This window comes from Schistocerca nitens, unplaced genomic scaffold, assembly GCF_023898315.1.
Source record: "Schistocerca nitens isolate TAMUIC-IGC-003100 unplaced genomic scaffold, iqSchNite1.1 HiC_scaffold_496, whole genome shotgun sequence".
Lineage (NCBI taxonomy): Eukaryota > Metazoa > Arthropoda > Insecta > Orthoptera > Acrididae > Schistocerca > Schistocerca nitens.
In genome coordinates this window covers 251,209-275,196 of record NW_026046029.1, presented here as the reverse complement: position 1 = coordinate 275,196, position 23,988 = coordinate 251,209, and the positions used below count along the sequence as shown (strand labels likewise).

At 57.8% G+C, this 23,988-nt stretch overlaps 1 protein-coding gene across 1 annotated transcript in view; it reads left to right on the top strand.

Moving 5' to 3' along the window:
- Positions 1-554: 554 nt before the first annotated feature.
- The window catches only part of LOC126232419 (uncharacterized), a 35,477-nt gene continuing 12,043 nt past the window's right edge, over positions 555-23,988 (top strand). Inside the window, exons 1-3 of the mRNA XM_049942679.1 lie at positions 555-1,317; positions 12,945-13,139; positions 13,350-13,497. Of these exons, the coding sequence (XP_049798636.1) occupies positions 555-1,317; positions 12,945-13,139; positions 13,350-13,497 (1,106 nt within the window). The remainder of the gene's footprint in view (positions 1,318-12,944; positions 13,140-13,349; positions 13,498-23,988) is intronic.

The window sequence follows — 23,988 nt, the reverse complement described above, 5'->3', positions numbered from 1 at the left end:
TGAACGGCGCGGGTGGTTGCGGCGCAGGTTTGGGGCTGGTCCGCACAGGCTGTCGGACGTTGGGCGGTAGCAAGCGCGGGAGGCGCGGCGCGGCGGCGCGCAGAGTGGCGGCCGCTCTCTCGGCCGTCCGCGCCCGCCCGCGACACTGGCTGGGCCTGGCGGCGCGGCCCACTCGCGGCCGAGCCGCCGTAGCGTGAGGTCGTCGGCACGCCGAGCCGCTCCGCCACGCAGCAGCTGGGGGCGCTCTCAGCCGCCGCCTACTCCGCCGGGGACGCCGTGAGAAGAGGCAAAATTGTTCGTGTCCAGTCAGGTCGAAAAAGATAGGCGAGATATTCTGGAAAGCCGGAATAGTAGGGACCTGATAGCATAGGGAACGCTGCAAGGTCAGGGCCCCTGCTGCGGCGGGACAAGCCCGCGCTTTGCCAGGACAGGCTTAATAAATTAGGGCAAAGTGAAAGTCGGGAATAGAGAAGTAATCTCCCACAATATCCCAACCACAGGAGAAAATGCCCTCCCCGTGAGGTATACCAACAACCACCTCCACCAGCCAGAATATGGGGAAAATAGGTCCCCATACAAAACTGGCAAAAAACACATCACCAGACGGGGAAAAGTCCCAAACAGACGGCACGACCGTGCCAAATGACACAACAACACGACTCCTCTCTCCCGATGAACAGCGGGGACGAGAGAAGGAGAGTGAGATATTAGCGAAAGAAATGTCAAAAAAGAAACTCGCCAAACCGGCGAGCGTCAAATACTTCACAACCCGACAGAGCCGCCAAAACCGCGCTCTGTCCGCGACACAAAAGAACACAACGGGCACCCGCGTCGGCACCACGAAACCCACGCACAAAAGCCCAACCAACCGCGTCGCGTCGACTTCCGCATCTGCGAACAGACCGACGGCGACAAACACACCAGAAAACTCCACCCCACAACAACAGCAAGGGGCAGGGAAGAGAAAATCACAAATACCCACAAGAATTCCACACAATTTCGAGAGTCCCAACCGATTTGAGGCCCTAGGGGACTCGGATGAAGAAGGCGAGAAAACCGTCTCTCCAGACGTCAACCCGCCACCGCCACCACAACAAGCACCACCAGGGGATACACCTGCACCTTGCACCTCTACATCACACGACGACAACTCGACTCCCGCCGTCGCGGGTCGACAACAGCCCACCGTCAGCGGAGAGGACGAGACAAATCCGAGGAATGTACCTCCAATAGTGGTGTACCAATTAGAGGGGTACACCAAACTAAACAAAGATATAAAGAGCAAGATATCAGGCCCCTTAAAGGCCATCTTCCGGGGTGACTCGGTCAAGTACTACTTCGAGTCCCTAAGCGATTACTATGCCGCGGCAGCCTTTCTAAGAGAAAGGGAGGTACCGCACTTTAATCACCAACCGCCCGAGAAAAAGGATTTGCACGTGGTCTTCCACGGCCTACCAGCCCAAGTCCTAGAGGAGGAATTACGAGAGGCCCTTGTAGAGATAGGGTTCAGCCCTACATACGTGCACCAGTTCAAAAAACGAGCACGCAATTCACGAAGGCTCATCCGTGAGCCAACGTACAAAGTCTCCCTCCCCAGGGGCTCGGGCGGTGAGAGGATATACGAAGTGCGGTATATCCTCCACACAAAGGTGACGGTAGAAACCTACCGTCCCAAGGAAGGTCGCGCGCAGTGTCACCGCTGCCAGCGCCTAACGCACACGGCAAACTATTGCAACATGCCGGCGAGGTGCGTAAAGTGCGCGGGCCTCCACGCCACAAAGGACTGCCGGAAACCTGAGAGCGAGCCGCCAAAATGTGTATTGTGCTCCGGAGACCATCCAGCATCTTGGAAAGGCTGCCCGGAACACCAAAAGTACATACACCGTCCCAGACAGCCGACAGAGGGACAACACAAACAGCGTGCGCCCTCGAAAAACAAACAACCCCGACAAAACAAAAATAACGGCGAAAGACAGACGAGAACTGACCCCAACCAGGAGTTAGGAAACACACCACACACAAGACAAGGCCAAACAAACAGAAACGACCTCCCAGCAAGAGTCCCCACTCCAGGGGAAACAATGCACCAGGTGACAAATGACGAAACCGAAAGAACGACACGCAGAGCAGACAGACCAGATACAAACCCAACAGAGGGCGCACGCCCCCCACGCTCACGACAAACAAGACCACAGTTTCCACCTCTCCCTGCGCGACGACAGGTCCATCCGGACATTGCCGCACACGCGGAGGCGGCAGGCACAGACAAGAACACGCCAACACCTCGCCGCCGCTCCTTCAGAGAGGTACTGACACCACCAACGACCGACACAACACCAAAGCACAACCAAACAAACACGACAAAACAAACGCAGACACAAAATGAGACAACACAAAACAAACAGGAAACCACGGCCACACCACACACAAGTGAGAAAGGACTGCTCGTGGACGCCCTATGGGTGATCATAAACACGATCCGTTCCCTCGAGCAGGACTCAAACATAGTCACAACAATATTACACACGGCAAACGCGCTCCGTCAAGCATCGGACAAGACGGAAAAGACACAAATAATACTACAGGGTCTGCTTAGTGCGTTCATGTAAAGATGGCGCAACGAGGCAGACAAAACACTGACACAACACTTTGCATCTGGAATGCAAACGGCATTAAAAACAAAAAGACGGAGCTACAGACGTTCATATCGGACCATAATGTGGACGTCCTGTTAGTCTCCGAAACACACCTCCGGCCCTGCGATACCTTTAAACTGCGGAACATGACGGGTTACCGCACCGACAGACAAAATCAAAGAGGAGGCGGTACGGCCGTGTTCCTGAAACGGAAAATTCCGCACGATGTGGTGGACGCGCCTCCGGTGCAGGACATCGAGGTCACTCTGGTCACAATATACACGGACAGAGGGAAATTGACGGTGGGGGCAGCATACCTAGCCCCAAACCGCCAGTTACTGGAAGAGGACCTCAGAGTGATCTTCGACAGGCACCAAAGGGTGGCGTTGGGCGGGGACCTAAACGCTAAAAATCCAGCGTGGAATTCCCGCACAACGAACCCGAAAGGAACAAAACTCCTGCAATTGGAGGACGCGTACCACTACATCGTCCGCGGCCCAGACGACGCGACACACATCCCAGTCATAGCTGGTCACAGACCGGACGTCCTGGACGTACTGCTGACGAAAAATATTGGAGACGACGTCACGCTAGATGCGATCCAGGACCTAACGTCTGACCATAATCCGGTTCTTGTGAAGCTCCGCAGGATGAATTCTATCCCGGACATCCCAAGAAAAGTAATAAACATAAACTGGGAACAGTATCGCAGGGTCCTCACAGACACAATAGACCCAACACTGGACCTGTCGTCAGAGGAAAAGCTGGACGGTGCTGTCGACTACCTTACATCGGCAATACAAAAAGCCATCAAACAGACCAGAACAACCACAGTACTACCGGATAGACACGAGACAGAACTCCCTCCGCTACTGCGGGAGCTCCGATGCCAGAAAAACAGACACAGAAAACTGTGGCAAAGAAGCAGGGACCCGCGGGAGCGGAGAGAAATGAACAGGCTGTCTCGTGAACTCGAAAAGCGGCTAAAAGAATGGCGCGCGGAAACCTGGGAAGACAGGATGGAGACATTCTGCCTCCAAACCCAGGACGAGTGGCAACTGGTCAAAAACATCCGACAGCAGCGACCAGCAAAAAGGGCTATGCTAGGACCCCAGGGTACCGTGTTTGATGCCTTGTCGAAAGCCGAACTGTTTGCGGACACATACGAGGAGCAAAACACAACACCACAGATCGACCTCACAGCCGCAGAACAGCTTGAGGAAGACAATGTCACACAAACAGTTCAAAATCTCCGAGACACACCGACACAAACAGCACCAGAACTCACAACACCGACACAAATAAGGAAAATAATAGCCTGCAGAAAGGGCAGATCCGCACCAGGACTAGATAAAATTTCAAACATACATCTAAAGAACCTATCTAGGAAACCACTAGTCCTGCTAACACGCATAATAAATAGCTGCATGCTGCTACAAAAATTCCCTGCGGCCTGGAAGGCAGCAAAAGTTATTACAATCCCAAAGGCAGGGAAAGACCCAAAACTACCGGCGAACCACCGTCCTATCAGTTTACTCTCCACAATGGGGAAAACACTTGAAAGAGTAGTTTTGGACAGGATCAACAAATGTCTCATAGACGATGAAACCATAAGACCGGAACAATTTGGGTTCCAGAAAAAGGTCTCTGCAGAGCTACAAGTCCTTCGACTAACAGAGCACATCACACACAATTTCAACTACACAAACTCTACAGCAGCAGTATTCCTTGATTGGGAAAAGGCATACGACAAGGTATGGCATGATAACTTGATCTTTAAGATACACCACAATACGACGATCCCCGATGTGTACACACGATTAGTAGACAGCTTTCTGACAGACCGGACGTTTCTTGTTGAGGTAGACGGAAAACGCTCCTCAAGAAAGACCCTGAGGGCCGGCATCCCCCAGGGGTCGGTTCTATCACCCACACTTTTCAACATATACGCAAACGACATCCCCCTGTCACCGCATGCCAGGATAGCCCAATTCGCGGATGACACAGCCTTCTACACGAGTGGCAGGCAGCACCATTCAAACATAGCACGCCTCCAAAGGCAGCTAGACATGGTAGAAGACTGGTGTAGGGGAAACAAAATGACATTAAACGCAGACAAAACTACAGCTGTCTATTTCACAAGAAAGCGGCCGGTACTCAGAAACCAGCTGTCCCTAAACGCCCAGGAATTACCGTGGAGAGACTCCGTGAAATACCTGGGCGTAACACTAGACAAAAAAATGTTGTTCCACCTTCACATCGGGGAAAAGCGGAAGAGAGGTATAAACCTCGCAAAAGCCCTCCTGCCCTTCTTCCTCAGCAGAGAGATGTGGATAGAAACAAAACGAACATTATACAAAACAACAGTCCTCCCAGCATTAACGTACGGGTGTTCTGCGTGGGGAATCACGTGCCAGACCAACCACAACAAGTTGCAAAGGGTGCAAAATAAGGTACTAAGGTGGATTCTGGACGCCCCACCGTGGACACCCGTACGAGAGCTCCAAGAAACGGTGGAAATCGAGAGGATACAGGACACAGTGAAAAGACTAGTGACAACAATATTTGACAAACTAGAAGTAATAAGAGACAACTGCAGACAACTCAGGGGCACAGGTACTGTGATACCCCGAACGTGGCACAGGCAGAGAGTGCCACGCCAAATCACACAAGACCCCATAGACTAGACTAGTAAGAAATTAGTAGACAATAGTAAATAAGCATAATAGTTAATAAAATTTCGATTTAGCTTAGTACACTTTGTAATTGTCCTTAAAAACCCATGCTCCCTTGTTGGGAACCACCAGGGAATACAAATATGTCTATTTATATTGTGCATTGATTGTTAGTTAAAAATTTTCTAGCTGATTAGTAGCGTAGGACCAGAACTAAGTCTAAGATGTAGTCACTAAGCCCCTCCCCCACTCTCTGTCGGCTGCACGACCACCCTTAGCCACATAGATTTAACCACACTTGACAAATGTTGTAAAAATAAATGTTAAAGTAAGACGCAGGTCTGCTGCAGACCATAAATGGTACGTCGCCCGTAACCAGCGGGCAAGCGGCGGAAAACAACGGGCACAGCAGCCGCCACGGAACGACGACCTCATCTCGCCGAGCGGCCGACTGGCACAACTCCACAAAGGAAAGCAGTGGGAAGCAGCACCAGCTGCACCCACTGCACAGAACCCACGCCTCAAAAATCGAGGATGGTCGGGGGCCGCAAGGCCTTATTGTTACCGACCATGCCCTCCAAAGCCCACGATTTTGTTTTTGTAAATAAAAATTTAATCACAGAGAAAAACAAACGCAACCACACACAAATACACGTAGATTCGGCAAAGCCGAAGGCACTGTAAAACACCACGTTACACACACACAAAAAAAAAAAAAAAAAAAAAAAAAAAAAAAAAAAAAAAAAAAAACGGCGCGGCGGCTATTCTCTGCCGCCGTGCTTGCCGCCTGCCGCTCTCGCTCTCGCTCTCGTGTGCGTACGCGCGTCGTCCGTCGAAATAATGGCAGATCAGGCGGCTACGAACGAGACTGCTGCGGCACCCGCCGCCACCGGCACGACGAAGAAGGCCAAGTCTGCGGCGTCTGCGAAGAAGCCGCGCGCCAAGCCTGCGCACCCGCGCACCTCTGAGATGGTGACGGCCGCCATCAAGAGTCTGAAGGAGCGCGGCGGCTCGTCGCTGCAGGCGATCAAGAAGTACATTGCCGCGCACTACAAGCTGGACGCGGAGAAGCTGGCGCCCTTTATCAAGAAGTACCTCAAGTCGGCCGTCGTGGCTGGCGAGCTGGTGCAGACGAAGGGGAAGGGCGCGTCCGGCTCTTTCAAGCTTGCCGGCGCCGGCGGCGGGGCGGCCGAGGGCGGCAAGGCCCGTGCCGGCGGTGCGAAGAAGAAGCGCGCCGCTCCGGCCAGCAAGGAGAAGAAGGGCGCCCGTGCGGCCGGCGCAAAGAAGGCTGGTGGCGTGAAGGCGGCGACCGGTCGGAAGGCGGGCGCCGCCAAGAAGGCGTCTGCGGCGTCGGCGGCTCCCGCGGGTGCGAAGAAGGCGGCTGCGGCCAAGCCGGCCAAGGCCAAGTCGCCGTCGAAGGCGAAGAAGGCCGCCAAGGTTCCGACGAAGAAGCCGAAGGCGCCGCGCCCGAAGAAGGCGACGACGCCGTCTAAGGCGAAGGCGTCGCCCAAGAAGAAGAAGTGAAGTGAAGTAAAGTAAAGAAAGGAAAGGGGAAGGGCTGGCGCTTGACCCCGTCGTCCCCCACCCCCCTCCCCCGCGTCGTCTAGTGGCGCGCGATGGCACGGCTGCGCGCGGCCCAAAACGGCCCTTCTCAGGGCCATCAGAGGACGTCGGGAAGGCGTTGATTGTCGTGCCTGGCGCGTTGTGTTGTGTTGTTTGGGTGGCCGTGCGTGCATGCGCCGGTGTGTGTGTGTGTGTGTGTGTGTGGTTGGTTGATGTTTGTGTGGCGTTTCTGTATGACCCTTGTGGGTACTGTTTGCGTGCCGTGGTGGATGGATTGTGGGGCCGGTGGCGGTAGGCGGCGGCGCGCGGTAGCGGAGCGGTTGTGGCCGTTTTTTTGTTTTGTGTTTTGTATTTTGTGCGGCGGCCGACGGTTGGTTTCTCATGTTTCTGGAGACTCTGCTTGCTTTGCGGATGGCGCGTCTTGTTTTTGTGTGTGTGTGTCCTCTGTCTCTGAAAGGGAGACGTTGAGACGTGGAAGTGGCCGGCGGGAATTGGGAAGGCGCGGTGGCGCCTCGGAGACGGCGGCGGCCAGCCACCCGTGGGTGACGTCGTCCGGCTGTTTGTTTGTGTGTGTGTGTGTGTGTGTGTGTACTGAAGGGGGTGGGGTGTTGATGACGTCGAATGTGATTGTTGGCGAGAGCGGCTGTGGACGGGAGGGTGGGAATTGTGGTGGTTGTTTTAACGGGGCTAGAGAGAGAGGCTGGGCGGCAAGACCGACAAAAGTTTTGCTCGCGACGGAGAGATGTTAGTGGCCCTGAAAAGGGCCGTTTTTGTGTTGCGCGCGTGCGGTGCCGTGCCGCGGCTAAGCGGTTTAGGCGCGCTCGCCGCGGATGCGGCGCGCGAGCTGGATGTCCTTGGGCATGATGGTGACGCGCTTGGCGTGGATTGCGCACAGGTTGGTGTCTTCGAAGAGGCCGACGAGGTAGGCCTCGCTGGCCTCCTGCAGGGCCATGACTGCGGAGCTCTGGAAGCGCAGGTCGGTCTTGAAGTCCTGGGCGATCTCGCGCACTAGGCGCTGGAACGGCAGCTTGCGGATGAGCAGCTCTGTGCTCTTCTGGTAGCGCCTGATTTCTCGCAGGGCGACGGTGCCCGGCCTGTAGCGGTGGGGCTTCTTGACGCCGCCGGTGGCGGGCGCGCTCTTCCTCGCCGCCTTGGTGGCGAGCTGTTTGCGCGGCGCCTTTCCGCCGGTGGACTTGCGGGCCGTTTGCTTTGTGCGGGCCATAGCGGTTAGCGGTGCGTGCGGTAGCGAAGCGTCCGGTGCTGCCTTGACAACGGGCCCGCGCGGGCCCGCGCTGCGCTTATATGCCCTCGGTGCGCGTGGTGGGGGGAGGGCGGGCCAGAGTCTATATAGGGGGGCGGCGCGCGCTCACGGCGCACCGTAGCCGACTCGCTAGCGCCGGGTGAGGAGCTGCCGCTTGTGCTTTTTTTGCTTGAGGAGGAGGAAGAATGACAGGCCGCGGCAAGGGAGGAAAGGGGCTGGGGAAGGGTGGCGCCAAGCGGCACCGCAAGGTGTTGCGCGACAACATCCAGGGCATCACGAAGCCCGCCATCCGCCGCCTGGCTCGCAGGGGCGGCGTGAAGCGCATCTCTGGTCTGATCTACGAGGAGACCCGCGGAGTGCTGAAGGTGTTCCTGGAGAACGTGATCCGCGACGCGGTGACGTACACTGAGCACGCCAAGCGCAAGACTGTGACGGCCATGGACGTGGTGTACGCCCTGAAGAGGCAGGGGCGCACCCTGTACGGTTTCGGCGGTTAGGCAGGCAGCCGGTGTGCTGTGCTGTGGCCTTCCCGCGGCCGTGCCGTTGCCCGTGCTTGGTGGGAGAGACGAAAAACGGCCCTTTTCAGGGCCACCACACTGTTCGGAAATTGAAAAGTGCGAAAGGGTCTGTGTTGCCTGCCTGCCTCTGTGTTTGTTGTTGTTGTGCGCCTCTGTTGCTTTGCGTGCGTGCGTTCCGTTTGGAGATTCGACGTGACGTGTGTGTGTGATGGATGCGGGAGGGCGCGGCTGAGTCCGGTGTGTGCGTGGTTTGTTTGTGGCGCGGGCCGGGACCATCGATCGGATCAGCTGTTTGGTTTGGTTTGTGCTGTGCCTGTGTGTTTGGAGAGCGCGCGCGGCGGCCCCGCGTGTCGTCCGTCGTCGGGCCGTTACGCGCTGTGTGTGTGTCGCGCGCGCTCTTTTAATTATGAACATATTAACAATGATCACATCACATTATTGGTGTATTGATGTCGTTGTCGTTGTTTGGAACGCGACTGTGCGTGCGTGGAGGGGTGCAGAAAAAATGTGTGTGTGTGTTCGGCCACACGGGCTGTGGACAAGATGGCGGACGTGCGCCGGCGCCGGCTGCGAATGAATGACTGTGGACGTTGTTGTAAAGTGCGGCGAGGACGACGGAAACTTTGCTTTGGACGTAGGTTTGTGTGGTGGCCCTGAAAAGGGCCGATTGTTGTGAGGCGAGCCGGCAAGGCAAAGGCGCGTTTGCGTTTGCGTGCAGGGAGCACGCAAGCGCAGCGCCGCGGTCCCTGTTTAGGCCTTCTTCTCGGTCTTCTTTGGCAGCAGGACGGCCTGGATGTTGGGCAGGACACCACCCTGTGCGATGGTGACGCCCGACAAGAGCTTGTTGAGCTCCTCGTCGTTGCGGATGGCGAGCTGCAGGTGGCGCGGGATGATGCGCGTCTTCTTGTTGTCGCGGGCCGCGTTTCCGGCCAGCTCGAGCACCTCAGCCGCGAGGTACTCCATGACGGCGGCGAGGTAGACGGGCGCCCCGGCGCCGACGCGCTCGGCGTAGTTTCCCTTGCGCAGGAGGCGGTGGATTCTGCCGACCGGGAACTGGAGCCCAGCCCTGCTTGAGCGGGACTTTGACTTGCCCTTGACTTTGCCTCCCTTTCCGCGTCCGGACATGGCGTTTGGCTAGTGGCGTAAGCGTGAAACACGTAACCGTAACGGTGCGAGCCGCAGCGAGTCGAGCAGCGGAGTGCGTGCGTGTGCCGGCGGCGGCGGGGTGGGGGTCCCTTTATGGGCTCGGGTGCGGCGGCCGGTTGCGCGCGCGCCCCATTGGTCGGCGGCCGCAACAGGGCGAGCTGGTAAAGGTGCGGTGTTGCGGTAGCGGCGGGTGCCACTGTGTGGGGAGACGCTGACTAGAGCGGAGCGCTTGCTGCTTGTTGTTGTACGTTCGAGATGCCGCCCAAGACTAGCGGGAAGGCCGCCAAGAAGGCCGGCAAGGCGCAGAAGAACATTTCGAAGGGCGACAAGAAGAAGAAGCGCAAGAGGAAGGAGAGCTATGCCATCTACATCTACAAGGTGCTGAAGCAGGTGCACCCCGACACGGGCATCTCGTCGAAGGCGATGAGCATCATGAACAGCTTCGTGAACGACATTTTCGAGCGCATTGCGGCCGAGGCGTCTCGCCTGGCGCACTACAACAAGCGCTCGACCATCACGTCCCGCGAGATCCAGACGGCTGTGCGGCTCTTGCTGCCTGGCGAGCTGGCCAAGCACGCCGTGAGCGAGGGCACGAAGGCGGTGACCAAGTACACGAGCTCCAAGTAAGGAGGGGAGGTTGTTACTTCGGCTCTTGGAAGGAAGGAAGCTCCCTCCGTTGCGAGAGCGGCAAAACGGCCCTTTTCAGGGCCACCAAATTGCCTTTGCGGGAAGAGCGGAATTGTTGTGTGTGTGTGTGTGTGTGTGTGTGTGTGTGTGTGTGAGAGGGGGGCGGCATAGCTACCCGGTTTGGTTGTGGTTGCGAGGCAGCTGGTGGTGTGGTCTCGAATGTGGTTGTGGTTACTGGGGTACGGCCGCGAGGGTTTGGTTGCCGCCGGTGTGACGTGGAATGCGTGCACGAGTCCTGGCGTGGTTGTTTGTCGACACATAGATAGATAGATAGATAGATAGATAGGAGGTGTTGGTGCTGTCTGTGGCGCTGATTCATTTCTTTGTCTCCGTCTGCCCGGTTAGTCACGTGACTGCAATTGAAAGTCCTCGCGATTGATTGATTGTTGGCTGTCACCGTTACGGCCGTCTGCGGGTGTCTGTTGTCACATCATACATGATGGCGAGGGTGAAATGTTGTGTTGCCGTCGACTATTCCCTTTGCTGTACGGCGCGTTGGTGTGTTGGTTGACGTTTTAAATGGACGTGTCGTACTATCATGCATATCCATTACGATGTCGCCAAGAAATGTACGGGCGGGTGGGGTAGGCGACACGCACGGTTGCCCTTGATTTGTGATGATAGCCGTTTCTTGCAGTTTGACTGATGATTGATTGGACTGTTGTGCGCACGCACGTCATTCAAGGTGCACGTGTGTTCGGTTGAGTACAGTAAGCGTGAGGCTATGGGCGTACACGCGTTTCGTTGGTCTGTGTCCCCCGGTGTGAAATGGCAGGTGTGTCGGTGATGTGATCCGATCCGGCGGCTCTGAGTAACTGTCAATATCGGCGCGATACACCGGCGTCATGGCAACGTGTCGGTGTGAACACCAGTCGCACTGTGGCACCGTCGGCGCCGCGAACGGTGACGAAAGGCTGACCTTTGATCGGTCGAGTGTCGTGTCTGGGCAGAACGTGTGGAATGAGCAAAACTGTTGGGGACGGAAACAATGGTGGAGGAGGGGAACGGAAAGTAATAAAACAAACAAACAAAATGGAGAAGCAATCACCGGAAAACGAAGCAGGGAAAAACGGAGAGGCGCTGTCTATAGCAGCGGAACGTTCCCGTGCATTGCAGCCGCACTGAGAGGCGTTTACGGCGCGGCTGCAAGTGTCGGCCGTGGCGACGGCTGAATTGCATTGCCTTCCCGGATGAAAAAAAAAGCGTTCGCCGACATGGCTCGGAGGAGGAATCTATGAGAATGCCTTGCCCTTGCCTGCCGTTTCGTGTGCCCTCCTGTTGTGTACGCTGTTGTTGTCCGGTGTAGCGAAGGGTGTGTATGTAGGGGTGGGTGGGTGTGTGTGTGTGTGTTTAGAAGGTCGATAGCTGCCGTCACGGCAGTCAAAGGTGTCGCGAAAAAGTGTGTTAGCCGTGGTTGGTTGGTTGGTTTGTGTGTTTTAAAGAGAAGGGACGAGAGAGAGAGAGAGAGTGAAAGTAGGTGGAGAGAGAGTGCGTTGCGTGTTGCCTAACTGCGTCCGCGAATATGGCAGTAGTTGGTGGTGGGCGTGCCCTTGCATGTGGCCCGGAAGGCGTGTCCGTTTCGCGGTAGTGGCACCGCTGCTGGCATATTCGGGAGATGGGAGGGGGCGCGAAAGGAGAAAGGAGACGCGGAGGCTTTAAAGACGGGGAGGGCGCGTGTGGGTGGCTCGCGCTGCGCTCGGCGGTTGTGTTTGTGCAACAAATGTGTTGCCGGGAGGGGACCGTTGTTGTGGTGCGGTTGTAGCCGCAGACGCGGCCGGCAGTGAACGTGAGACGACGGGTGCGGGCCGGGGCGGCGCATGTCGCCGGTGCCATGCCTTTTAAGAGCCGCGCGGTCGGGGGTGTGCGCACCGTGTGTCGTGTTGCGAGACGGCAGCATTTGTGCTGCGTGGCGTGGCGTGGCGTGGCGTGGCGTGGCGTGGCGTGGCGTGGCGTGGGGGCGAGGAGAGCGAGCCGCGCGGTGTGCTTGGGCGCCGGAGAATGGCACACTGCGCCTGCCCGTTGAGGAGGCCGATGGCCGTGGTGTGGTGGAAATGGAGCGCGTCGGACGTGCACCAATGGGAAAGAGAAACAAAGCGGCGACAACGAACGAAAGGGGGAGGGAGGCCATTGTGTCACATCATGCGGCGGTGGGAGGAAAAAGAAAAAACAAAAACAAAACAAAAAAAAAAAACAAGAAACAAAGACGTAAGAAAGAGGAGAAACAACAAGGACAATGAGTCGTGCGTTCGCGAGGGGGGTGCGCGTGTCACTCCGGTACGCGCAGTGCGGGAATAGAGGCAGCGTCGGCACGGAGAAGCAAGCAAGCAAGCAAGCAAGGAAGGAAGGAAGGAAGGAAGGACGCACGCGCGCTGCGGCGTTTGGCGCGGTTTGCGGCTGGCGCCTTTGGTGGCAACGGCCAGGACAAGCAGCGGTGTATGGTGGTGTGCGGGGCGGACAGGGGCGGCGGCGGTGGTGGCCTGGGAGGAGGCGAGGCGAGGCGGCGCCGACGGTGGCGTGTGGTACGGCGAAAACGGGACGGACGGCGGATGTTGGAGAGGCGCCGCGCACGCAGACACATGGAAGGAAGGAACGAACGAACGCAAGGGAACAAATGGAGGGGGCGAATGTGGAGATGATGCGGGCAGGCGGTGGTGTTTGTGGGCATGTGGTGGGGAGAAGGGCGGGGGCGGGAGGACAGAGGCGAGGCGACTGCTTGCGTGCTCGCCCGCTCGCTCGCGTGTCTTTTGTTTTTGTGTTTGTGTTTCCATCGTTTGGTCGCCTTGGAGCCTGTCGGTCCCGTCCGTGTGTGGCCACGCTTCGGGCGCGTGTATGTTTGTACGTTTCGTTTGTTCGTCTTCTGCAGCAGAGGCGGTGCGCGGCAGTGGGAACGCCTGCCTGGCGGCTGGGACGGCCAGCAAATGCGGTTGGATGGGCGGCCACAGCACCGCACCTGTGCCCAAGGAGGCGACGCTGGCGGCGGGGCCCCCTCGGATGCGGCCGGCTGGGGCTGTGTGCGCTGCCGCCGCCGCCGCCGCTGCTGCTGGTGCAGCAGCAACGACGACGAACAACGAGTAAGCAAGAAGAGGACGAAGCGGATGGCTGGTGGGTGAGTGCATTTAGGCGGTCGACAAGGCAGTGCGTGATGTGGCGTTGTGACGGGGGTTTGCTCACGTGGCCTCGTTGTGTCGATGCGCAGGAAGATGAGATGCGGGCAGACGCAGACGCGTACAGAGAGACGAGCCCGGTCTGCAGCAGGATGTGGGGCGCGGCGCGCCGAGTGCGCGCGCGCCGCCTGGGCCGGGCTGGGCCCGCCCGGCGGCGGGCCGCGCTGTTGTCGCGGACGTGAGCGCCCCCTGGCGGGTGGTCGGAGGCGGCGCGGTGGACGTGTGTCCGGTTGGCCAGTGCACATTGCGAGTGGCTGGCTGGCGGTCGGCGGCGAGACGGGAGAGGAGGTATGTGTCGCGGGCGCCTTTGCTGCGCTGCGTCGTTGCGTGCCTGGGCGTGCGCCTGTCGACTGTGTGTGACTGTGTTGGGCGTTGTGCCACGTACGTGTGTGCTCGGCCGAAGGCGTCGGAAGAAAAAGAGAGAGAGAGACGGGCGGGGAAAGTGGGTCGGTGTGCGTGCGTCGCCCGTGATGCGATGATGTCGCGTCATGTCTTGTCTTTGCGAAACGGCTGCCGAGAGGTGTGTGGTGGCGAGCGGGAATGTGCGTTTGGTGGTTGCCGGCCGGCCGGCTGTTGTTGGTGGTTCCTCCTGTGGTTGTTTGTGCTGCTTTGATGGCAACGTGGAAGGACGCCGGTTTCCGTGCCTTGCGTGTGGTTGTGTCGACGGTGACTGGTTGGGGGTGTGCGCCGATGCACGTGCCATCATGTTGTCATGTTTGGGTCGTGAGTGTGTTTTTTGGCTGTGTTGTTGTGTACGGGAAGGGGGGGAGAGGCGGCGGCGGCGGGTGATAGTGCGTGCAGTAGTGCCGTTGCGACGGGCGTCGGGTGGAGCCGTGCGTAGTGGCGGTGGCGGAAAGGTGTAGGTTGCGGGAAGCGAGCCCGTCGCGTGTCGTTGTCGTCGTCGTCGTCGTCGTCGACGGGGTCGCGTGCGCTGTGAATCGAGAGTGGCGGGAAAGGAGCAGCGTGCCGCTGTGTCGTGGTCGTTAGCAGAGGCCTGTGCTTGTCCGTTTGTTTTCTGTCGGACGCTTGGTGCGAGTTGTTTGTTTTGTTGCCGCCGCCGCGGTTGTTTTTGTTTGTCGGCTGTGCTGTGTCGGTGGGTCGGCGAGCTGTTTTGCGGTGCGTGAATGTGTTGGTGCAAAAGTGGCGGCGGCGTCATGGCTGCGACCGCGACGAGCCGCGGGCGCGCCATTGATGATGTTGAACACAGAGCGGCTGTGTGCAATGGGAGGCCTTGTGTACGGGTAGCGGTGTTGTCGTACGTGCATCCGGCCCGGTGCGGAAAGCGCCGTTGCGGTTGCGGGGTTGCCTCTGGTCGCGACGTGTGGTGCTCGGCTTTGTGGGTTTTGTGGTGCCCGTTTGGCCGGTGGGTGGTGTTTTTTGTGTGTTTTTGTTTTTGTTTTTTTTTTGTTGTGTGTGTGTGTGTGTGTGTGTGTGTGGTCGGTCTCTTTGGCGCTCGGTATATATCTGCCTCCTGCTCGGTCTTGCGGCGGTTTTGTCGACGTCGTCTGTAGTTTTTTTGCGGCTTGCCGACGACCGACCGACCGACCGACCGACCGACCGACCGACCGAACTACGACCTACCTGTGACAGCTACGTGTGGCGCCCGAAGGTGAACGTAACGTGACCTCGGCGCCCTTAGCCTAACCTAAGATGTCCGGCCGTAAGGTAGGTGCGGCCACCTGACGCCTCACGTCCGAACGCTTAACCTAACTTTGACGCCTAACCTAACTTTAACCCTTAACCTAACCCACGTCCAACCAACGTAACCTAACCTAACCCAAGCGACGCCAACCCTAACCTAAGGTGTTGTACAGTGCGAATGTCGAAGGCATGTTATAGTCGTAGGTGGAGAGCACTGCACGCAACAAGCGGCTACACGGGTAGCAGGGGTTGTGTGGCGTGGGCTGGGCGGTTTGTGTTAGGTTAGATGGCCTTGGGCAAGTACAGAAAGGGGGCAACAGCAGCCTCAACGGGTGCGGGGACCAAGCAGCAATCGGTATTGTTTGTCAACTGTCGAAGCTGCGTTGGTACAGTACCGGAACCGCAAGCGCTGACAGAGAAAGCACCGAAGCTCTGCAATCGTTATAAGGTACAGAAAGCTGGCTGACGCCAGGGATAAATTCTGCCGAAATTGTCACAAAGGTACGGACGGTGTTTTAGAAAGGCTCGATTGCATGCAACCGGTGGTGGTGTGTTCGTCGCTGTTTAGTAGTGGTTTTGATCCTGTAGTGAAGTAGAAGTGGGTGGTTCCTGTGAAATATTGTGGGTGGAGGTTACACTCAACAACCGAGCTAGGTTTAATAATAATTGGCTCCTTTGACCGACCTCCCGACGCAGCAGCATTAGTGGCAGAACAACGGAGAGACGGATTTGGAAACACATTTCACATACATTTTCCTCAGCATGTTAGGGTCTTAGGTGGAGATTTCAATGTACCCGATATAGACTGGGACACTCAGATGATGTTCAGGACGGGTGGTTGGGGGACAGAGAGCATCGAGTGACATTATACTGAGTGCACTGTCCGAAAAGTACCTCGAGCAAAATGAACAGAGAACCGACTCGTGGAGATGACATCGTGGACCTACTGATGACAAACAGACCCGAACGTGTTTCGACTCTGTATGTGCAGAACAGGGACGCAGTGATCATAAGGCCGTTGCAGGGAGGACGGTGTATCTGTTTGGCTAGCAAGAGTAATAGAAGGCAGATTTCCAGACGACCTGACAGATGAAAACGCAAATGCCTGTTCCGACACTGACAATGTTGAGTGTTCATGGAGAAAGTGCAAGGCAATGGTAAAAATGCGTTTTTAGACAGGTACGTGCCGAGTGTAGAACTGTGAGGGATGGGAAAAAAAACCCACCGTGGTATACTACTACAACAACAACAACGTTAGGAAACTATTGCGAAAGCAAAGAGAGCTTCACCCAAAGTTTAAAACGCAGCCAAAATCCTCCGAGACAAACGGGAAGCTAAACGATGTCAAAGTGAGCGTAAGGAGGGCTATGCGTGAAGCGTTCAGTGAATTCGAAAGTAGAACAAACCCTATGTACCGACCGACGTTGACAGAAAATGCTAGGACGTTGCGGTCTTGCGTTGAATCGGTAAGTGGCTCGAAACAGCATATCCAGACACTCCGGCATGGCGATGGCATTGAAACAGAGGATGACACGCGTAAAGCTGTGGTGAAATACCTAAGCACCTGTTTCCAAAGCTGTTTCACAGAGGACGGACCGCACTCTGCAGTTCCGTCTTCTAAATGCTCGCACGAACGAGAAACTGGCTGACATCGAAGTAAGTGTCCAAGGAGGAATGGGAAAGTCCGCCGGACCCGACGGGATTACCAATTCGCGATTCCTACACAGGGTACGCGAAACAACCTGCCCCCCTCCTAACAGCCGTGTACCGCAAGTCTCTGGAGAGGAAGGGAGGGTTCCAAATGATTGGAAAAGAGCACAGGTAGTCCCAGTCGTCGAGCAGATGCGCAAAACCATAGACCCATATCTCTGACGTCGATGTGTTGTAGAACATGTTGTTTGCTCGAGTATCATGTCGTTTGTGGAAACTCCAGAGTCTACTATGTAGGAATCAACATGGATTCCGGAAACAGCGATCGTGTGTGAGACCCGGCTCGCTTTATTTGCCCATGAGACCCAGAAAGCTCCCAGGTGGATGCCATTGTCCTTGACGTCCGGAAGGCGTTCGAGACAGCTCCGCACCGTCGCCTGATCAACGACGTAAGAGTCTACAGAATATCAGACCAACTGTGTGGCTGGATTGAAGAGATGTCAGCAGACGGAACACAGCATGTTGTTATCGATGGAGAGACAGACGTCTACAGACGTTAAAGTAACCCCTGGCGTGCCACGGGGGAGTGTTATGGGACCATTGCTTTTTCACAATTCACATCATATAAATGACCTAGTAGATAGTGGCGGACGTTCCATGCGTCGTTTCGCGGATGATGCTGTATGTAGTATACAGAGAGGTTGCAGGACGATCGGCAGCGGATAGGCACCCGGTGCAGGGGGAGTGGCAACTGTCCCCTTAACATAGACAAATGTAATGTATTGCGAATATACAGAAAGAAGGATCCTTTACTGTGTGATTGATTATATGATAGCGGGACAAACACTGGTAGCTGTGACGTCTGTAAAATATGTATCTGGGAGTAGGCGTGCGGAATGATTTGGAAGTGGAATGATGATCAGATAAAAGTAAATTGTTGGTAAGGCGGGTACCAGGTTGAGATGCATTGGGAGAATGCTTAGCAAAAACAAAAAAATGTAGTCCATCAACAAAGGAGGTGGCTTACAGAAACACGCGTTCGACCGACCCATACGTGAGTGTTGCCCACCAGTGTGGGACCCGTAGCAGGTCGGGTTGACGGAGGAAGATAGAGAAAGATCCAACGTTTTCGTCACAGGGGTATGTGGTAACCGTGATAGCGTTACGGAGATGGCTAAGTGGCAGACTCTGCAAGGGAGGCGCCCTGCATCGCGGTGTAGCTTGCTCGCCAGGTTTTTCTCGAGAGGGTGCGTTTCCGGATGAGGTATCGAACATATTGCTTCCCCGTACGTATATACCTCCCGAGGAGATCCCGAATGTAACAGTAGAGAGATTCGAGCGCGCACGGAGGCTTTCAGACAGTCGTTCTTCCCGCGTAACATACGCGACTGGAACGGCAAAGGGTGGTAATGACAGTGGCACGTAAAGTGCCCTCCGCCACACACCGTTGGGTGGCTTGCGGCGTACAAATGTAGGAGGTCGGCTGTCGTGTGTGCTTGAAGGCAGATGCGGTGTGTCTGTCGTTGCGGACGGCGGTCAGCCCCCCTCGCGTAAGCGGCGAGGGGCGGCGGCGCTCGGTTGGCCGGTGCCGATGTTGCGCAGGCGGCGCCCGTTTTCTTTGCGGCGGGCAATTTTGTGAGAAACGGGCGCGAATGTTGGCGGGCGAGGTGGCCCGACGGCTGCGGGCCGATCGGGAAACGGTGGGAGGGCGATGGGGCGGCGGAGGTGCGTTTGCACGGCCGGCATCGCCGCACGCCTCCGCTTGTGTGGCTGTGGCGGCGGCCGCGCTGGCCGGGCTGGCGCGGCGACGGTGTGGCAGTTTTGCCGAAGGTTTGGCCATTGTGGCGGGTCGTCGGCTGGGGCTGTGGGGGCGGCATGTGGGCGGGGGCGGCGATTCTCGGCGGGCCGAGCCAGGCTGTAGCGCGCGGTAGCTGCAGTTTGGCCGTGGTTTGCGGCGCTGCCGTGGCGACTGGTTGGCGACTGTGGTGTGGCCGTGTGTAGCCCCATCCTCGGTGGTTTGAACGGCGCGGGTGGTTGCGGCGCAGGTTTGGGGCTGGTCCGCACAGGCTGTCGGACGTTGGGCGGTAGCAAGCGCGGGAGGCGCGGCGCGGCGGCGCGCAGAGTGGCGGCCGCTCTCTCGGCCGTCCGCGCCCGCCCGCGACACTGGCTGGGCCTGGCGGCGCGGCGGCTATTCTCTGCCGCCGTGCTTGCCGCCTGCCGCTCTCGCTCTCGCTCTCGTGTGCGTACGCGCGTCGTCCGTCGAAATAATGGCAGATCAGGCGGCTACGAACGAGACTGCTGCGGCACCCGCCGCCACCGGCACGACGAAGAAGGCCAAGTCTGCGGCGTCTGCGAAGAAGCCGCGCGCCAAGCCTGCGCACCCGCGCACCTCTGAGATGGTGACGGCCGCCATCAAGAGTCTGAAGGAGCGCGGCGGCTCGTCGCTGCAGGCGATCAAGAAGTACATTGCCGCGCACTACAAGCTGGACGCGGAGAAGCTGGCGCCCTTTATCAAGAAGTACCTCAAGTCGGCCGTCGTGGCTGGCGAGCTGGTGCAGACGAAGGGGAAGGGCGCGTCCGGCTCTTTCAAGCTTGCCGGCGCCGGCGGCGGGGCGGCCGAGGGCGGCAAGGCCCGTGCCGGCGGTGCGAAGAAGAAGCGCGCCGCTCCGGCCAGCAAGGAGAAGAAGGGCGCCCGTGCGGCCGGCGCAAAGAAGGCTGGTGGCGTGAAGGCGGCGACCGGTCGGAAGGCGGGCGCCGCCAAGAAGGCGTCTGCGGCGTCGGCGGCTCCCGCGGGTGCGAAGAAGGCGGCTGCGGCCAAGCCGGCCAAGGCCAAGTCGCCGTCGAAGGCGAAGAAGGCCGCCAAGGTTCCGACGAAGAAGCCGAAGGCGCCGCGCCCGAAGAAGGCGACGACGCCGTCTAAGGCGAAGGCGTCGCCCAAGAAGAAGAAGTGAAGTGAAGTAAAGTAAAGAAAGGAAAGGGGAAGGGCTGGCGCTTGACCCCGTCGTCCCCCACCCCCCTCCCCCGCGTCGTCTAGTGGCGCGCGATGGCACGGCTGCGCGCGGCCCAAAACGGCCCTTCTCAGGGCCATCAGAGGACGTCGGGAAGGCGTTGATTGTCGTGCCTGGCGCGTTGTGTTGTGTTGTTTGGGTGGCCGTGCGTGCATGCGCCGGTGTGTGTGTGTGTGTGTGTGTGTGGTTGGTTGATGTTTGTGTGGCGTTTCTGTATGACCCTTGTGGGTACTGTTTGCGTGCCGTGGTGGATGGATTGTGGGGCCGGTGGCGGTAGGCGGCGGCGCGCGGTAGCGGAGCGGTTGTGGCCGTTTTTTTGTTTTGTGTTTTGTATTTTGTGCGGCGGCCGACGGTTGGTTTCTCATGTTTCTGGAGACTCTGCTTGCTTTGCGGATGGCGCGTCTTGTTTTTGTGTGTGTGTGTCCTCTGTCTCTGAAAGGGAGACGTTGAGACGTGGAAGTGGCCGGCGGGAATTGGGAAGGCGCGGTGGCGCCTCGGAGACGGCGGCGGCCAGCCACCCGTGGGTGACGTCGTCCGGCTGTTTGTTTGTGTGTGTGTGTGTGTGTGTGTGTACTGAAGGGGGTGGGGTGTTGATGACGTCGAATGTGATTGTTGGCGAGAGCGGCTGTGGACGGGAGGGTGGGAATTGTGGTGGTTGTTTTAACGGGGCTAGAGAGAGAGGCTGGGCGGCAAGACCGACAAAAGTTTTGCTCGCGACGGAGAGATGTTAGTGGCCCTGAAAAGGGCCGTTTTTGTGTTGCGCGCGTGCGGTGCCGTGCCGCGGCTAAGCGGTTTAGGCGCGCTCGCCGCGGATGCGGCGCGCGAGCTGGATGTCCTTGGGCATGATGGTGACGCGCTTGGCGTGGATTGCGCACAGGTTGGTGTCTTCGAAGAGGCCGACGAGGTAGGCCTCGCTGGCCTCCTGCAGGGCCATGACTGCGGAGCTCTGGAAGCGCAGGTCGGTCTTGAAGTCCTGGGCGATCTCGCGCACTAGGCGCTGGAACGGCAGCTTGCGGATGAGCAGCTCTGTGCTCTTCTGGTAGCGCCTGATTTCTCGCAGGGCGACGGTGCCCGGCCTGTAGCGGTGGGGCTTCTTGACGCCGCCGGTGGCGGGCGCGCTCTTCCTCGCCGCCTTGGTGGCGAGCTGTTTGCGCGGCGCCTTTCCGCCGGTGGACTTGCGGGCCGTTTGCTTTGTGCGGGCCATAGCGGTTAGCGGTGCGTGCGGTAGCGAAGCGTCCGGTGCTGCCTTGACAACGGGCCCGCGCGGGCCCGCGCTGCGCTTATATGCCCTCGGTGCGCGTGGTGGGGGGAGGGCGGGCCAGAGTCTATATAGGGGGGCGGCGCGCGCTCACGGCGCACCGTAGCCGACTCGCTAGCGCCGGGTGAGGAGCTGCCGCTTGTGCTTTTTTTGCTTGAGGAGGAGGAAGAATGACAGGCCGCGGCAAGGGAGGAAAGGGGCTGGGGAAGGGTGGCGCCAAGCGGCACCGCAAGGTGTTGCGCGACAACATCCAGGGCATCACGAAGCCCGCCATCCGCCGCCTGGCTCGCAGGGGCGGCGTGAAGCGCATCTCTGGTCTGATCTACGAGGAGACCCGCGGAGTGCTGAAGGTGTTCCTGGAGAACGTGATCCGCGACGCGGTGACGTACACTGAGCACGCCAAGCGCAAGACTGTGACGGCCATGGACGTGGTGTACGCCCTGAAGAGGCAGGGGCGCACCCTGTACGGTTTCGGCGGTTAGGCAGGCAGCCGGTGTGCTGTGCTGTGGCCTTCCCGCGGCCGTGCCGTTGCCCGTGCTTGGTGGGAGAGACGAAAAACGGCCCTTTTCAGGGCCACCACACTGTTCGGAAATTGAAAAGTGCGAAAGGGTCTGTGTTGCCTGCCTGCCTCTGTGTTTGTTGTTGTTGTGCGCCTCTGTTGCTTTGCGTGCGTGCGTTCCGTTTGGAGATTCGACGTGACGTGTGTGTGTGATGGATGCGGGAGGGCGCGGCTGAGTCCGGTGTGTGCGTGGTTTGTTTGTGGCGCGGGCCGGGACCATCGATCGGATCAGCTGTTTGGTTTGGTTTGTGCTGTGCCTGTGTGTTTGGAGAGCGCGCGCGGCGGCCCCGCGTGTCGTCCGTCGTCGGGCCGTTACGCGCTGTGTGTGTGTCGCGCGCGCTCTTTTAATTATGAACATATTAACAATGATCACATCACATTATTGGTGTATTGATGTCGTTGTCGTTGTTTGGAACGCGACTGTGCGTGCGTGGAGGGGTGCAGAAAAAATGTGTGTGTGTGTTCGGCCACACGGGCTGTGGACAAGATGGCGGACGTGCGCCGGCGCCGGCTGCGAATGAATGACTGTGGACGTTGTTGTAAAGTGCGGCGAGGACGACGGAAACTTTGCTTTGGACGTAGGTTTGTGTGGTGGCCCTGAAAAGGGCCGATTGTTGTGAGGCGAGCCGGCAAGGCAAAGGCGCGTTTGCGTTTGCGTGCAGGGAGCACGCAAGCGCAGCGCCGCGGTCCCTGTTTAGGCCTTCTTCTCGGTCTTCTTTGGCAGCAGGACGGCCTGGATGTTGGGCAGGACACCACCCTGTGCGATGGTGACGCCCGACAAGAGCTTGTTGAGCTCCTCGTCGTTGCGGATGGCGAGCTGCAGGTGGCGCGGGATGATGCGCGTCTTCTTGTTGTCGCGGGCCGCGTTTCCGGCCAGCTCGAGCACCTCAGCCGCGAGGTACTCCATGACGGCGGCGAGGTAGACGGGCGCCCCGGCGCCGACGCGCTCGGCGTAGTTTCCCTTGCGCAGGAGGCGGTGGATTCTGCCGACCGGGAACTGGAGCCCAGCCCTGCTTGAGCGGGACTTTGACTTGCCCTTGACTTTGCCTCCCTTTCCGCGTCCGGACATGGCGTTTGGCTAGTGGCGTAAGCGTGAAACACGTAACCGTAACGGTGCGAGCCGCAGCGAGTCGAGCAGCGGAGTGCGTGCGTGTGCCGGCGGCGGCGGGGTGGGGGTCCCTTTATGGGCTCGGGTGCGGCGGCCGGTTGCGCGCGCGCCCCATTGGTCGGCGGCCGCAACAGGGCGAGCTGGTAAAGGTGCGGTGTTGCGGTAGCGGCGGGTGCCAGTTGGCAAACTATCGTCCTATCTCGCTATTAAATCACCTATCAAAACTTCTCGAAATCCTCATCCTAAACGCCCTACTTAAATTCCTAAACGATAACACTATCCTTACCCCGGAACAATTCGGTTTTCGTGCTGGTCATAGCACCACCCAGCAAGCCATCCGCCTGGTGGAGCACATCTGTGCCGAGAAACAACATGGAGACAGTACAGCAGCCATATTCCTCGACATAGAGAAGGCGTTTGACCGTGTCTGGCATGACGGCCTCCTCTACAAGCTGTCGAAGCTAAATTGCCCCAATCACCTGTTAAAAATGATTCACTCATTTTTGTCAGACAGGAGGTTTTTCGCTTCAGTTGATGGAGCGAAAAGTCCAATAACTAATATAGAAGCGGGTGTCCCACAGGGATCTGTGCTTGGCCCCCTCCTCTATCTTGTGTTCACGAATGATATCCCAAAAGAGCCGGGCGGGAACATAGCACTCTACGCTGATGACACAGCGCTATACCACAGCGGGCGTAACATAAATCGTATAACGTGTAGCCTCCAGCGGCACCTCAACAAAGTCGATCTCTGGTGTAACTTATGGAAAGTAAAAATAAATCCGGGCAAGTGCCAAGCCATAATTTTCACACACAAAATAACAAGACCCAACAGAAATCTGAACCATGATGGACAACAACTCCCATGGAGAAAAGTTATAAAATACCTGGGACTGAACATAGACAAAAACCTCACGTTCAAACAGCATATAACAGAGGCCAAAAACAAAGGTTCCGCCCGGCTCTACCAACTGTATCCCCTTCTTAAGGGCAGGGGCTTATCAACAGAGGCGAAGCTCCGAATATGGAAAACAATAATTCTGCCAGTTATTCTCTATGGATCGGAGGTGTGGAGCATGGCGGCAAACACACACCTGGCATCACTAGAAGTGATACA